Below are 17,384 nucleotides of genomic sequence, written 5' to 3'. Positions count from 1 at the left end.
ACATTCACCATCATTCATTACATAACTATCTTTCCAAATGTGGACATCACAATTCAAATGACCCATCCTTCTCTTATTTAAACCTGCTAAGTCTATGTTATTAATCTAATAATTACCAGTTTTATATTCAACATTCAAGCAATAATTCTTTACCTTATATTACTTAGTCCACTTTTATAGGCATTTTTCTCAGATTTTGATGTCAAGGATGGGAATAAAAGTAAAACTAAAATGCAATATTTGGGATGCTTTTCAGACAATGTTAATGAAGTATAAAGACATTAATAATAAAGAGAGATCCAATTTTATTAAAGTTTTATTGTTGAATCAATTTCAACACCTTTCGCTGAACAATGAACATGCCTTTCTTTAAACCCTTGGCTGTCGCAACCCCCAATCCTGAGGTGTCTCCTGGTGTTGCAAAAAAAAAAAAAAAAAAAAAAAAAAAAAAAAAAAAAAAAAAAAAAAAAAAAAAAAAAAAAAAACTTATGAAATGATAGAGAATCTTTTCCTGATTGTAATGACACCAAAAGAACGAAATTTGATGAAAACCTGACAGAATTACACTCTTGCGAAGTTAGCAACCTAAGTGATATTTATGAATCGGCGATTTCGCCCACTTTGAGCCCTATTTTCAGCTAATTCCATTGTTCCAGTCAACCAAAGTCATAGCTATTTCTTTAGAACTCCATTTTTTCTATAGAATGAGTACAAGAAACTGCCCATTTACCGATTTCAACTACCCATTAACATGGTCAGAAATTTGCAATTTGGCCAATTTCACGAAAATTAAAAAATATGACAATTTCAAAATAGGGTCCAGAATGAACAATGCAGACATTCATTGCTCTAAAATAACACTTTCTCTGTTCATCAGTCACGTCTCCAGGCCCTTCTGGTATTACTCTTGCTTTCTATTTTGAATTTTTATTCAAACAAAAAATAGAAGATTTATTGTTATGCAGACTACTGCAATATTGTAATAATTGTATAAATAATGTCAACCCATTCATGACTGCATATCAGAATGGCTACTTGGACATTTATTAGAAAATGACATCATTTGTTTACTTTTGAACATCGGCAAAAATCAAACATTCCCCCTACTTTGAGCTCCATTTCATAGTAAAACCAATCAAGTTCACTTCTGTTTCTATAATACATTTGCTCGTAAGACGTATATATATGACCAAAACAGTCAAAGGGTTAATGAAGTACAAAAGGACAATTGTGTAGTAACCTCTCTCATGACATGCGGGATACGTTCATGAATATTTACCTGCCCAGCTGGGTTGCAGCTCAGGTCATTGTACTAGGAACTTTACACTTCGCTGCCCATGCCTCAAACCCATTTAAAAGTGTTGGGATCATTATTCTCTGGCACAAATCCCTTTTTTGGCTCCATAGATAAGCTTCATTCTTTACACCGATGCCTGAACACACCACCTACACTCAAAGCCTCGGTTTTCGTATGCCCTAATTTTCATACGATTCGGTTTTTGACAACTTTGTCGAATTTTGTCCTAGTTTTCATACATCTGCTCATTTTCATACAGCTGAAAATGGCCAGAATGTGTCCTCAAGGAGGATTTTGAAGGGTTTGAGGCTGACCCTGATGACCCTATGCCTGCTGTGGAATCCACTGTGTCTTTGGAGAAGTCCATGGGGTTGAGTGTGAGTGGCCAGGATGTGGAACATTTGGTGGAGGACCACAGGGAAGAACTAACCAATGAAGAGCTGCAAGACCTTCAACTACAACAGCAACAGACTGCAGCCGAGGAAATCGCTTCAGAGGAGAAGGATGAGAGGAGAGAATGTGCCTTCTTCAATGATTAAGGACATGTGTGCAAAGTGGAATGAGTTGCAAAGTTTTGTGGAGAAATATCACCCTAACAAAGCTGTTGCAAGCTGTGTCTGCAACGTGTTCAACGACAGTACCTTGTCCCATTTTAGGCAAAACTCAAAGAGACGCCAGAAACAGACCTCTTTGGACAGATTTTTTGTGTGACAGGGGTCCAGCGACTCTCAAGCTGGTCCTAGTGCCAGCAACAGATTAAGAAGGGAAGTAACCCCGGACAGGGCCTTGACACCTGAATTCTTTATGGATGGGGATTCTCCTTCCAAACAATAACCTCTCCTCCTTCCTCTCCCCTCCTTAACTTCTTCCATACGCCAACAAGAGTCTTCAATACAGGTAAAAGTGATGTTAAATGCTCATTTATCCATTTCATTAGTCATTTATATTTATTTTTCATTGTTTTCTATATGTAAAACTATAGTTATTCTCTATAAAATGTATTTTTTGTTAATATTTTTGGGTGTCTGGAACAGATTAATTGGATTTACATTATTTCTTATGGGAAATATTGCTTCAGTTTTCATACGATTCTGTTTTCATTAGACCTTTTCGAACGGATTAATCATGAAAACCAAGGTTCCACTGTACCTTTTTCTCCACCCTTATTCTATGGTTCACCTGGTTTTTCATAGACCCATCTGCAGACATGTCTACTTACAAATGTCCAAATACATTCACTTCCTCCATACATACCACATAAAAATACAGTATGTTATTTGATTTTTTTTACCACATTAGCCATCTTTTACCAAAGCATATATGCCCTTCAACAACATTTACAGCTTATGTTTGTGACAACACGTGCAATCAGTAACTAGTGAAAAATATTACTACTGCTATATAATACTTTATAAAACTAGGTGTTAAAGGTGCAACATTTCTTCTACATCAAGAATGAAATTAGCAAACCTGCAAATACAATTCGAGGACCATCATCACAGCAATTTTCATTAGGCTCATTTCCCACATATGATGAATTGTAAGGTACAGAGACCTTAGGGCACCAGGGGTGAGTATCAAGTGCCATACTGTAAGCTACTGGGTCTTTCTGATACTGTGGTAGCATAGCAAGTGTAGTACAGTAAGCCAAGGCATCTTTCTGACACTGAGTATCAAGTGCAGTACTGTAAGCCACAGTGTGTTTCCAACAAGGTGGCAGAATATTAAGTGTGGTACCGTAAGCCACAGAATGTTTCAGGTACTCGGGCATAGTATTGTAAGCCACGAAGTCATTCCGGCACTGTGACTGAGTGTCAAGAGCAACATTATAAGTATCTACAGGAGTGAGCAACTTGGTGAAGGGATCATAATGGTACAGCTTAAAGGGACGAGAGTTCTCTGCAAGAGAGGGCGAGGTTAGCTCTAATGTTGATGAAGCATTATTTATATAATACAGAGGCTCCATATCACAGGTTCCAGCAGGTACTATGAAAGGCTTGTCTTTGGGTTTAACTAGCAAAGAAGGAACCGTCTTATCTTCAGGAGAGAAATTATTAAGTTTTTCACTCTCCTTGAGAAAAACTGGCTTGGGAAAAATCTTCTGAGTAAACTTCTTTATATTTTCAAAATGCTGAAAAGCAAACATTGAATGAGAACTAGATAAAAACAGATTTTAATAATGTGCTAGACTTAACATCTGGGAAAATATTTAAGCATTATACACCTGACAAAATCCCCTCTAGATTTGGGATACAAGCTCTTCCAAGACTAGAAACAGATATATATTTGAGCTTAAAAAAATCAAGGAGAGTTAATGTGGTGTAAAGGGCTCCTGACTGAGATAAGGTAGTGATATCTAATGAAGCATTTGGATACAATGAGTCATGTCTACATTTTAGCGTTATACCTAAGAATATCGCATGAATGCATGGTGCATTTCATGCAAATTCTCTAAACTGGTTCTAGAGGTTGGGGAAATGGATTAAAAGAAGCAGTTGGGAAGGGAGGAGCATTAATTAATGCAGTCACAGGGGCTATGACAATAAAAGCAGGCAGCGGAGGCCACACTGGAGCTTTAACAGAGCTCTATAATGAACTTGAGAAGTGAGAGCAGCTCCAGCAGGGTGTGTATCACTGGGCTATAGCTGTCTATTAGCTGAGATCAGGTATAATGAGCATAATGTTTCAACACTAAACAGTCCTATAAACAATTACAGGTTGGCCATCACTGATCCAGCAATAACTAATCTGGTACCATCACTAATTTTGGCTAGTGTAATTTCAAACTTACCGGGTCAATGTACCAACTTACTGCTACTGTTTGGTAGCATTACTTGCTGCATAAACACTGTTCGTGTCACATGGAAACACAGGCAAGCCATTTCAATTTGTTTTTCTCCATGTATTGTTATAACCTGTTCACTTTTAGCCCCAGCCATGGTTACAATTTATAATGGATATGCTTTTTGTGTAAAGTGCAAACACCATACAATGCCCAAAGGGTCTCTATTGATAGGTTAATTCAGTAGACAGGTGAACTGCTAAAAGGTCTAGAGCAAAGCAGTTTTATAAGTGAACAAGAAATAATGAATGTTTACATGCTGCAGGATAAACAAATCAAAGAAAGGCCAAAATATATGAAACAGTTCAACTTGCAAGATATGTTCAAAAAAATAGCTAAAAAGCATGCAACAGATGAGTTGCCCCTTAAAAATCTAGTGCCTTCAACATCTGCTCGCCCAGATGTATTGCCATCATCATCATCAGTTCCTGATATCTCAGTCAGCTTCCAAGATGAAAAAGATGGGAATCCTGACAGCCCCTCACCTCAGGACTTGTAAATGTGCTTAGTTGTAAAGTTCAGCTCTTCGCTTTGGAAGTGGCAGTGATAAACTTTCTTGTATTGATTTACAGGGTATTTTAAAGGTAGGACGAGGTGGTTAGCCGTTGGGTTAAGTGTAATCATTATGACTTATGGGTTTATAGACTACATGGCTTTAAGGGGTATGAGAATAGATGTGCCATGAAAGCTGTGGGGGTGTGGGACAAGATAGAAGGGTCATAGTTGGCGACAGCTCATACATAGTACAATAGTGCTGGTTGTAAACTCATCCTATTAGAACCCTCATGGCTTACTGGTTACAAGGCTGGGCCTGTTACTCGTGTGGATCACAGACTCATCCAACAACTGTCAATAAATGAACAATCTGTTCATTTACTGACAGTTGTTCATTACAACTTATCTTGGGTTTATAGACTTTAGATAGATTCAATACAGAAGAAGAAACACCATGAACTTAGCAGATTCTTTAGCTACAAATAAATGATTATCAACAGTTAAACTGCAAAATGTTCATATTCACTATTCACAGTACACCAAAATAAGTAAATATAAAAATCTTCTAAACATACATCACACTTAAAGCAAGCATATAAAACGTGTAAAATAATCGGCCAATTTATCTTTTGACTTTTATTTGTGAATTCGACATATACTGGTTGTTCAATATATTTATAGATGGGGTTGTAAGAGAAGTGAATGCGGGAGTCTTGGCAAGAGGTGTAGAGTTAAAAGATAAAGAATCAACCAAAGTGGGAGTTGTCACAGTTGCTCTTTGTGGTGACACTGTGCTTTTGGGAGATTCTGAAGAAAAGTTGCAGAGGTTGGTGGATGAATTTGGTAGGGTATGTAAAAGAAGAAAATTAAAAGTGAATATAGGAAAGAGTAAGGTTATGAGGATAACAAAAAGATTAGGTGATGAAAGATTGGATATCAGATTGGAGGGAGAGAGTATGGAGGAGATGAATGTATTCAGATATTTGGGAGTGGACGTGTCAGCGGATGGGTCTATGAAAGATGAGGTGAATCATAGAATTGATGAGGGGAAAAGGGTGAGTGGTGCACTTAGGAGTCTGTGGAGACAAAGAACTTTGTCCGTGGAAGTAAAGAGGGGAATGTATGAGAGTATAGTTGTACCAACACTCTTGTATGGGTGTGAAGCATGGGTGATGAATATTACAACGAAGAGAAGGCTGGAGGCAGTGGAGATGTCATGTCTGAGAGCAATGTGTGATGTGAATATAATGCAGAGAATTCGTAGTTTGGAAATTAGGTGTGGGATTACCAAAACTGTTATCCAGAGGGCTGAGGAAGGGTTGTTAAGGTGGTTCGGACATGCAGAGAGAATGGAACAAAACAGAATGACTTCGAGAGTGTATAAATTTGTAGTGGAGGGAAGGCAGGGTAGGGGTCAGCCTAGGAAAGATTGAAGGGAGGGGGTAAAGAAGGTTTTGTGTGCGAGGGGCTTGGACTTCCAGCAAGCATGCGTGAGCATATTTGATAGGAGTGAATGGAGGCAAATGGTTTTTAATACTCGATGTGCTGTTGGAGTGTGAGCAAAGTAACATTTATGAAGGGTCGTTAATGTTGCAGCTTTATAAACTGTAGTGTGTGATGAATGGTTTGAAAAACCGACAAGTTGAAGATTGAGACACTTATGCAACATATGGGAATCTTTATTCAGGAAACGTTTCGCCACACAGTGGCTTCATCAGTCCGATACAAAGTAGAAAGGAGTAAGGAGAGGAGGAGTTTGAGGTAATCAGTCCCTCAGCCTGGAGTCGATGTGTTCAGATCATCAATCTTGTAGAATGTACAGCATAGGGCCGTAGACGTGGCTTATATACTGTAGTGAGGTGAGGCGAAGCAGGAGGAGGTGAGGTCATAGTGGTACCATCCACTAGTCGAAGTAGGTCTTCGTCCAAAGGTTGGACAAGTGTTGAAGAATTCTTTGTAACAAGATCCCATGATGCTGCAGTGTCAGACAGTTGTGATGAATGGTTTGAAAAACCGACAAGTTGAAGATTGAGACACTTTGTATCGGACTGATGAAGCCACTGTGTGGCGAAACGTTTCCTGAATAAAGATTCCCATATGTTGCATAAGTGTCTCAATCTTCAAACTGTAGTGTAAAGCACCCCTCTGGCAAGACAGTGAAGGAGTGAATGATGAAAGTTTTTCTTTTTCGGGCCACCCTGCCTTGGTGGGAATCAGCCGATGTGTTAATAAAAAATAAAATAAAATAAAGCCCCAACTGAGATGACAAAATAAAAGTAATAAATGAGCACAAGCCTCAAACTGAGAACAAACAATAAAGAATGTGTTCAATAATGGAAGGGAACAAGCCTAATATTACTAACCCTTTCAGGGTCCAAGGCCAAAATCTGAAGTCACGCACCAGTGTCCAAGAAATTTTGAAAAAAAAAAAAAAATTATTTTTTCTTACAGAATTAAAGAGCATATTTTTGTGAAGGTAATAAAACAAAAAAAATTAGAATCTGATCAGTACTTACCGAGATACAGTGCCAAGAAGTTTGTAGAAAATGATGTGGTGGCGGCAACATCGACGAATTCCACATACGCGTATTATATTATTTTGTTGTTTTAGTTTTTTCTTTTCTTTTCCAATTTTTTTCTATTCCTACTAACATTTGGGGCCTGAGAGACCAATACTGTATATAATTGATATATATATACTCACTGTATTGAACACAATAACCGCACTAAAGTTATTATCATATTATTGTTTACCACTGTTGTTTATTACAATAAACATGCACAAATATTGTATAATACTAATGTTCTATCATATATTTACATATTTACAATCACTGGACATGGTTTTAGAACTGCTGGAGCTTGTGGAACTCCTTGAAACAAGGCACCATGCACAGAGGCACCTTACATTCCTCACACATAAACCGAGTGTCTTTGCGTCTTTGTTGCCGTCGTTTTGTTTGTGCACAGACAATGCATCTCTTCTGAGCAAATTTCTTTTGAGTTGAAGGAAGCTGTATTATGAAATGATCACCTTCTCTCCTCAAACGCTTGGGTATATTGTGATGAATTCGAGGACCATGTTGTATTGCAGGTGTTGTTACCTGGTACGTACTTCATTATGAGTTGTCTGACAACAGACAAACAAAATTCACCATACGGTGGTCTGTTACCAGTCTTTATTTGGTACATATTATATGCATTCAGCATTGAAATGTCCATGAGATGGAAGAAAAGTTTCATGTACCACTTGTAACTCTTACGAACACAGTCAACAAAACCAATCTGCATGTCACACTTGTCAACCAAGCGCATGTTTTGTGTATAATCAATCACTGTCACTGGTTTTCGAATACGTTCATTAGTCACTCGATCAACTTTGCCACTGTCTTGCATTTCATTACGGTGAATGGTTGTCAACAATGTGACATCTCGTTTGTCATGCCACCGTAATGCCATGATGTCATTGGCAGTAAACACCTGCACGTCATCACCACGAACACCTGCGTTGAGCCTGGGCATATGTTTACGATTAGAACGCACTGTGCCACACACATCTGTCTTGTTCACTCGCATGAAATCACTGAGTAATGGGCTTGTGTACCAGTTATCGGTATATAATGTATGGCCCTTACCAAGATAAGGTGCCATCATGTTTCTCACTACGTCACCTGATATACCCAATAACATCTTGGTATCTTTCAATGTTTTACTACCCGTGTATACAACAATATCCAACACCAGGCCACTGTCACAATCACAGAGTACAAACAATTTTATACCAAAGCGGTTCCTCTTGCTCGGTATATACTGCTTGAATGACAGTCTACCTTTGAACAAAATCAAAGACTCGTCAATTACAAGATTCTTGAATGGATAAAAGTATATCCTGAACTTTTGTTTGAGATACATGAAAACATTTCTAATCTTGTATAACCTGTCACTTCTATCAGGCCTGGTTTTGTCAGAGAAGTGCAACATACGTAACAGTAAGATAAACCTGTTCACTGGTATTATTTCACTGAAGGATGGGGTACAAATTAGCCGATCTGTGGACCAGTATGCTTTTATATTATGCTTATAGACGTGAGGCATAAGCATTATTGTTGCAAAAAGCAAATACATTTCTGCAACAGTCGTCTCTTTCCACCTGTGTAGTCTTGACTGTGGTGATAAGATCGTATTTGCCATGGTGTACTGAAAATACTTATTACTTTCCCTGACAATAATTTCCATCAATGGCTGGTCAAAGAATAATTCAAAGAATTCCAGTTCATTGGCCGTGGTTCCAAGGGGACAGGTAGGTAGAATTCCACTTTGAGAGTCATCAAAGTGGTGAGGGCTGGGAACAAAATTGGGATTTTGCTGCCAATCCCAGATACGGTTTGCTGGTGGATACTGGACATCATAGGCTGGTTGTACGGGTGGTTGTGGCGGGCTGGTGGGTGACGCTCCGCTTTGTCCTTGAACTGACGAGTCAGCAGCGTGGGTCCCCGCGTGGCACAGTGAGTCACGCATGGCGGTGCCACTACCACCACCAGCCCCACTAACACCATCCACTGATGCCTGTGGCCCATCCATGCCAAGTGTAGCCACATCATCCTCACTATCACTACCTAAAACGGGTGTAGGGCCACGGGATGTACTCCGGGATGTACTCCGTCCCCTGGGCACAGCATAGGGTACACTACCCGAGCGCATGCGGCGGCGAACATACCGACGCTTCACTGGTGAATATGTTTCCTCACTATCACTACTCGAATGATCGTCGAGTGCAATAAAATCACAATCCACGTCAGAATCATCGTCATTACTGAAGTCAGAGGCCAGGCCACGGGAAAATATTAGTTTTCTCTTACGTTTAGGAACACCCGACCGTGAGTCACGAGTGCCCACACCAGAGGTAGAAGGTCGAGGATCGTCGGGGTTTTCTGCACTATTATCGATATCCTGGTCATTATTTTCGGTCACTAACTTATCAAAGCCATAGAATTCGTCTTCATTTCCACTTCCATCAGTGTCAGAACTATCAGACAGGAAGAGGAGAGTCCCAATTTTCCGGGGAGTGAGAGCTGACTTGCGACGAGGCATGGTGAACAAGGGTGACTGAGCCGGCGTTCCCACAATGCTATGCAGGCGCCTAGATTTTTTGTTTACGGCGCACACCCACGGCGCAGACCCATTCTCTCACATGTAGGCCTATGAGCGCTTTCGCGCTAAATTTGACGGCGCTAGAATTTTGGCGTAGATCTACGGTTTGGACACTCACCGACCAGCCGTAGATCTACGGGACGGACCCTGAAAGGGTTAATAACAATGACCAAAAAATTTTTTTTCAGCCGTCTCCCACTGAGGCAGGGTGACCCAAAAAAGAAACACTTTCACCAACATTCACACAATCACTGTATTTGCAGAGGCGCTCAGATATTACAGTATCGATGTCACCCCAAACAACCAATATCACAAACCCCTCCTTCAAAGTGCAGGCACTGTACTTCCCACCTCCAGCATTCAAGTCCAGCTAAATGGTTTCCCTGAATCCCTTCACAAAATATTACCGTGCTCACACCCCCAACAGCTCGTCAGGTCCCAAAAACCACTTGTTTCCATTCACTCCTATCTAACATGCTCACATATGCCTGCTGCATGTCCAAGCCCATTGCACACAAAACCTCTTTTACTCTCTCCCTCCATCCTTTCCTAGGATAACCCCTACCCCTCCTCCCCTCCACTACAGATTTATACACCCTCCAAGTCGTTCTAGTCTGCTCCATCCTCTCTAAATGACCAAACCACCTCAACAGCCCTTCTTCAACCTTCTGTATAATACTTTTAGTAACTTCACACCTCCTCCTAATTTCCATACTACAAATTCTCTGCATAATATGTACACTACACATTGCCCTTAGACACAACATCTCCACAGCCTCCTTGCTGCAGCATTTACAACTCGTGCTTCACACCCACATAAAAGTGTTGGTACCACTATACTCTCGTACATTCCCTTCTTTGCCTCCATCTACTAAAAAAATACAAAATTTATTCCTTGCCACAAATTTATACTACTAAAACCACAAAATGACATGGGGGCAATATACTAAATGGTTATAACTATGACCATAATTTTTAAAGGGGTGGACCAGTAAGCCAGCAAAAGACCTCAGTCAGATGACCAAAAGCTCCAACAGAGGGTCATCATCTGACTAAGACCTGCGTCAGGAAACACTGTCCTGTTTCCTGCCGAACCTTACCTAACCTAACCATGACATGACAACAAGGCATATATTAAAAATTACATAAGAAAATAGGCAACAAGGCTAACAGATTACTAGGATTTATCTCAAGAAGTATAAATAACAGAAGTCCAAAAGTTATTTTACAGCTCTATACATCACTAATGAGGCCTTATTTAGATTATACCGCTCAGTTTTGGTCTCCTTACTACAGGATGGATATAGACTCACTGGAGAACATACAGAGAAGAATGACTAAAATGATGTACTGTGTAATCTCCCGTATGAAGATAGACTTAAAGCTTTAAATCTCCACTCTCTGGAGAGACATAGAATGAGGGGAGATATCACTGAAGTGCATAAGTGGATGACGGGCATAAACAAAGGAGATACGTACTAATAAAGTACTGAGGGTGTCGAACAAGGTAAGAACCAGAATAATGGATTTTTTTTTTTTTTCAACAAGTCGGCCGTCTCCCACTGAGGCAGGGTGACCCAAAAAAGAAAGAAAATCCCCAAAAGGAAAATACTTTCATCATCATTCAACACTTTCACCACACTCGCACATTATCACTGCTTTTGCAGAGGTGCTCAGAATACAACAGTCTAGAAGCATATACGTATAAAGATACACAACATATCCCTCCAAACTGCCAATATCCCAAACCCCTCCTTTAAAGTGCAGGCATTGCACTTCCCATTTCCAGGACTCAAGTCCGACTATATGAAAATAACCGGTTTCCCTGAATCCCTTCACTAAATATTACCCTGCTCACACTCCAACAGATCGTCAGGTCCCAAGTATCATTCGTCTCCATTCACTCCTATCTAACACGCTCATGCACGCTTGCTGGAAGTCCAAGCCCCTCGCCCACAAAACCTCCTTTACCCCGTCTTTCCAACCCTTTCAAGGACGACCCCTACCCCTCTTTCCTTCCCCTATAGATTTATGTGCTTTCCATGTCATTCTACTTTGATCCATTCTCTCTAAATGACCAAACCACCTCAACAACCCCTCTTCTGCCCTCTGACTAATGCTTTTATTAACTCCACACCTTCTCCTAATTTCCACACTCCGAATTTTCTGCATAATATTTACACCACACATTGCCCTTAAACAGGACATCTCCACTGCCTCCAACTGTCTCCTCGCTGCTGCATTTACCACCCAAGCTTCACATCCATACAAGAGTGTTGGTACTACTATACTTTCATACATTCCCTTCTTTGCCTCCATAGATAACGTTTTTTGACTCCACATATACCTCAACGCACCACTCACCTTTTTTCCCTCATCAATTCTATGATTAACCTCATCCTTCATAAATCCATCCGCCGACACGTCAACTCCCAAGTATCTGAAAACATTCACTTCTTCCATACTCCTCCTCCCCAATTTGATATCCAATTTTTCTTTATCTAAATCATTTGATACCCTCATCACCTTACTCTTTTCTATGTTCACTTTCAACTTTCTACTTTTACACACATTCTCAAACTCATCCACTAACCTTTGCAATTTTTCTTTAGAATCTCCCATAAGCACAGTATCATCAGCAAAAAGTAACTGTCAATTCCCATTTTGAATTTGATTCCCCATAATTTAATCCAACCCCTCTCCCGAACACCCTAGCATTTACTTCTTTTACAACCCCATCTATAAATATATTAAACAACCATGGTGACATTACACATCCCTGTCTAAGACCTACTTTTACCGGGAAGTAGTCTCCCTCTCTTCTACACACCCTAACCTGAGCCTCACTATCCTCATAAAAGCTCTTTACAGCATTTAGTAACTTACCACCTATTCCATATACTTGCAACATCTGCCACATTGCTCCTCTATCCACTCTATCATATGCCTTTTCTAAATCCATAAATGCAATAAAAACTTCCCTACCTTTATCTAAATACTGTTCACATATATGCTTCAATGTAAACACTTGATCTACACATCCCCTACCCACTCTGAAGCATCCCTGCTCATCCGCAATCCTACATTCTGTCTTACCTCTAATTCTTTCAATTATAACCCTACCGTATACTTTTCCTGGTATATTCAGTAAACTTATTCCTCTATAATTTTTACAATCTCTTTTGTCCCCCTTCCCTTTATATAAAGGGACTATACATGCTCTCCACCAATCCCTAGGTACCTTCCCCTCTTTCATACATTTATTAAACAAAAGTACCAACCACTCCAACACTATATCCCCCCCTGCTTTTAACATTTCTGTCATGATCCCATCAGTTCCAGCTGCTTTACCCCCTTTCATTCTACGTAATGCCTCATGTACCTCCACCACACTTACATTCTGCTCTTCTTCACTCCTAAAAGATGGTATACCTCCCTGGCCAGTGCATGAAATTACCGCCTCCCTTTCTTCCTCAACATTTAAAAGTTCCTCAAAATATTCTCGCCATCTACCTAATACCTCCCTCTCCCCATCTACTAACTCCCCTACTCTGTTTATAACTGACAAATCCATACTTTCCCTAGGCTTTCTTAACTTGTTTAACTCACTCCAAAATTTTTTCTTATTTTCATTAAATTTTCTTGACAGTGCCTCTCCCACTCTTTCATCTGCTCTCCTTTTGCACTCTCTCACCACTCTCTTCACCTTTCTTTTACTCTCCATATACTCTGCTCTTCTTATAACACTTCTGCTTTGTAAAAACCTCTCGTAAGCTACCTTTTTCTCTTTTATCACACCCTTTACTTCATCATTCCACCAATCACTCCTCTTTCCTCCTGCCCCCACCCTCCTATAACCACAAACTTCTGCCCCACATTCTAATACTGCATTTTTAAAACTATTCCAACCCTCTTCAACCCCCCCACTACTCATCTTTGCACTAGCCCACCTTTCTGCCAATAGTCGCTTATATCTCGCCCGAACTTCCTCCTCCCTTAGTTTATACACTTTCAGCTCCCTCTTACTTGTTGTTGCCACCTTCCTCTTTTCCCATCTACCTCTTACTCTAACTGTAGCTACAACTAAATAATGATCCAATATATCAGTTGCCCCTCTATAAACATGTACATCCTGGAGCCTACCCATCAACCTTTTATCCACCACTACATAATCTAACAAATTACTTTCATTACGTGCTACATCATACCTTGTATATTTATTTATCCTCTTTTTCATAAAATATGTGTTACTTATTACCAAATTTCTTTCTACACATAGCTCAATTAAAGGCTCCCCATTTACATTTACCCCTGGCACCCCAAATTTACCTACTACTCCCTCCATAACATTTTTACCCACTTTAGCATTGAAATCCCCAACCACCATTACTCTCACACTTGATTCAAAACTCCCCACGCATTCACTCAACATTTCCCAGAATCTCTCTCTCCTCTACACTTCTCTCTTCTCCAGGTGCATACACGCTTACTATAACCCACTTTTCACATCCAATCTTTATTTTACTCCACATAATCCTTGAATTTATACATTTGTAGTCCCTCTTTTCCTGCCATAGCTTATCCTTCAACATTATTGCTACTCCTTCTTTAGCTCTAACTCTATTTGAAACCCCTGACCTAATCCCATTTATTCCTCTCCATTGAAACTCTCCCACCCCCTTCAGCTTTTAAGTTGGATAAATTTAGATTTAGAAAGAACATAGGTAAGTACTGGTTTTTCTAACAGAGTTGCGGATGCATGGAACAATCTTCCCAATAGGGTGATCGAGGATAGGACCTTGGGAAACTTTGAAAAGAGATTGGACAAATGAGTGGGAGGGGCTGGATTTGATTGGTGTCCCTGGGTACAGGAATAAATTCTTGGGTAGCTTTGGGTAGAGGTCATTTTGATAAGGACCTGCCTTGTATGGGCCCATAGGCCTTCTGCAGTGTTCCTCCATTCTTATGTTCTCCTAGTGGGATGGATTGTGAAGGACCTGCCTAGTATGGGCCAATAGGCCTACTGCATTGTTCCTCCTTTCTTATGTTCTTATAACCATACTAGGCAGACTTCCACTCATCAACATAAGAACATAAGAAAGGAGGAACACCGCAGTAGGCCTGTTGGCCTATACTTGGCAGGTCCTTCACAAATCCAACCCACTAACAGAATAAACACTACCCGAGCAATAAGCTTTGATAATTCTATAATTATGTCCTGGAATTTGTATTGATAAAGCCACTGAATGGCAAAACGTCTACAATTAAGACACCCAGATGTTGCACATGTGTCTTAATTTCATCATAATTCTGTTTACTCAAGTGCAAGTCCCACTCAAATCCAACCCCTCTCACTCATGTATTTATCCAACCTAAATTTGAAACTACCCAAGGTAGGACTTTGGGTAAAGGGATGGGGGACTGTAGTGGCAGGCTTCCTTGTGATGGGCAACTGAGACCGTTTCTTCCTATCTACAAACAGTTTTGTAGGGAATTATGCTTCTATCAATGTCGTTCATCACCTTCAAAGTCCTCAACAGATATGATTTGGCGGCTGGGAATTCGCAAATGTTCCAAGCCCGCGAAAGTGGAAAACACAAATGTTGAGGGAGACCTGTACTTCACAGGTGTAATAAAATAACAGTACAGTGGACCCCCGCATACCGTTGGCATCACATAACGATTAATCCGCATACCGATACATTTTATCGCTAAAATTTTGCCTCGCATACCGCTTAAAAACCCGCTCACCGCTGTTCGTCCGAGACGCGTCCAATGTGCGCCTTAGCCAGCCTCACATGTTCCGCCGGTGGCATTGTTTACCAGCCAGCCTCCGCGGTAGCATCCAAGCATACAATCGTAACATTTCGTATTATTACAGTGTTTTTGGTGATTTTATCTGGAAAATAAGTGACCATGGGCCCCAAGAAAGCTTCTAGTACCAACCCTACAGCAATAAGGGTGAGAATTACTATAGAGATGAAGAAAAAGATCATTGATAAGTATGAAAGTGGAGTGCGTGTCTCCGAGCTGGCCAGGTTGTATAATAAACCCCAATCAACCATCGCTACTATTGGTGGTACAGCTGCTGCTGCTGCACTGTCAGCTGCTGCTGCTGCTGTAGCATCGTCTGCTGCTGCTGTAGCACTGTCAGCTGCTGCTGCTGCTGCTGCTGCTGTAGCATCATCTGCTGCTGCTGTAGCATCGTCTGCTGCTGCTGTAGCATCGTCTGCTGCTGCTGTAGCACTGTTGTTGGTGTGGCTTATTGAGAATATACCAAGAAACAATTAACCCCAGAGGATTTGCCACCCAGGATAACCCAAAAAAGTCAGTGTCATCGAAGACTGTCTAACTTATTTCCATTGGGGTCCTTAATCTTGTCTCCCAGGATGCAACCCACACCAGTCGACTAACACCCAGGTGAACAGGGAAAAATGCCTGGAACTAGTGCTCATATTGGTGAATTTAAAGCCAGCAAAGGTTGGTTTGAGAGATTTAAGAATCGTAGTGACATACTCAGTGTGATAAGGCATGTTCTGGAAGAAAATACCAAACAGGACCTACAGTACTTAGGAGGAAAAGGCACTCCCAGGACACAGTGTCTCATCAGTCATTGCTGCATCTTCAATAAAGGTAAGTGTCATTTATTCTTCATTTAGTAGACTAGTACATGCACAATATATACTGTGCATGTACTACTCTACTATTGTGCATGTATCCTTCTCTTTGTGTGTAGGAAAATGTATATTTCACGTGGTAAAAAAAATTTTTTCATACTTTTGGGTGTCTTGCATGGATTAATTTGATTTCCATTATTTCTTATGGGGAAAATTCATTCGCATACCGATTATTTCGCATACCAATGAGCCCTCTTGCACGGATTAAAATCGGTATGCGGGGGTCCACTGTATATAAAAAATGGAAGTTCTGAAAACAAACTAGCAAATTAAATCTTGTTCAAGAACTAAAGATCTGTTGTAGTTTTTTACAAGACAACACTTCCTTTTTCGCCTTACATTACTGCTGAGACCACTATGAGCAGCCTGTACAATATCTTACCTCGTTGGTGCCATCTCTCTCATGACTAACGACTCCTCCAACTAGATTCTTGGGACGAGTAAAGTTGAAGGAATTGCCAAAAATCTCTTCTAGTTCACTGTCAGTACTAGAGGCATCAGGTGATGGTTGCCACCAACTGTTAGTAAAGAAAACTTATCTTCAAAATGAAGTTTATGGGTTTTTCTGAAATAATTTACCGCAATGTTTACAAACATTTATCTCCGGTCTGAGGAGATTCTAAGACACGAACTTTGGGAGAAAGTACACAATACAGTCTCTCCTTACTTAACAATGTATTCGTTTAACGACCACTTGGACTTATGACCAGCCCTCCAACCAGTATGCATACCTAAGTAATGTATATTAGAGCTGATTCTCTCTATTCTGGTTATTACAATATACAGTACACTACTGTATAAACATTTAAAAATATACTAAGAATGTTATAAATGGTGCAAAGGTGACATTAAAACAATATCTAAAGATGGTTAACACAAACACACTACCAGTACAGTATGCTCCTCGTTTAACGACCAATTT

General features: G+C 40.2%; 1 protein-coding gene across 9 annotated transcripts in view; it reads right to left on the bottom strand.

Moving 5' to 3' along the window:
• LOC128697873 (transcription factor E2F8) overlaps positions 1–17,384 on the bottom strand; it is a 58,649-nt gene that overhangs the window by 5,138 nt on the left and 36,127 nt on the right. For 8 of the 9 annotated variants that reach the window (XM_070099548.1, XM_070099550.1, XM_070099545.1 and 5 more), the window contains 2 exons: positions 16,845–16,980; positions 2,768–3,428 (listed from right to left, as the gene is read on the bottom strand). In XM_070099548.1, coding sequence (XP_069955649.1) covers positions 2,768–3,428; positions 16,845–16,980 — 797 coding nt within the window. The remainder of the gene's footprint in view (positions 1–2,767; positions 3,429–16,844; positions 16,981–17,384) is intronic. The other variant, XM_070099553.1, reaches the window with a different exon arrangement.

This window comes from Cherax quadricarinatus, chromosome 68 (genome assembly GCF_038502225.1).
Source record: "Cherax quadricarinatus isolate ZL_2023a chromosome 68, ASM3850222v1, whole genome shotgun sequence".
Taxonomy (NCBI): domain Eukaryota; kingdom Metazoa; phylum Arthropoda; class Malacostraca; order Decapoda; family Parastacidae; genus Cherax; species Cherax quadricarinatus.
Note: the sequence above shows the minus strand (reverse complement) of the source record. Positions and strands in the feature narration are given on the sequence as shown.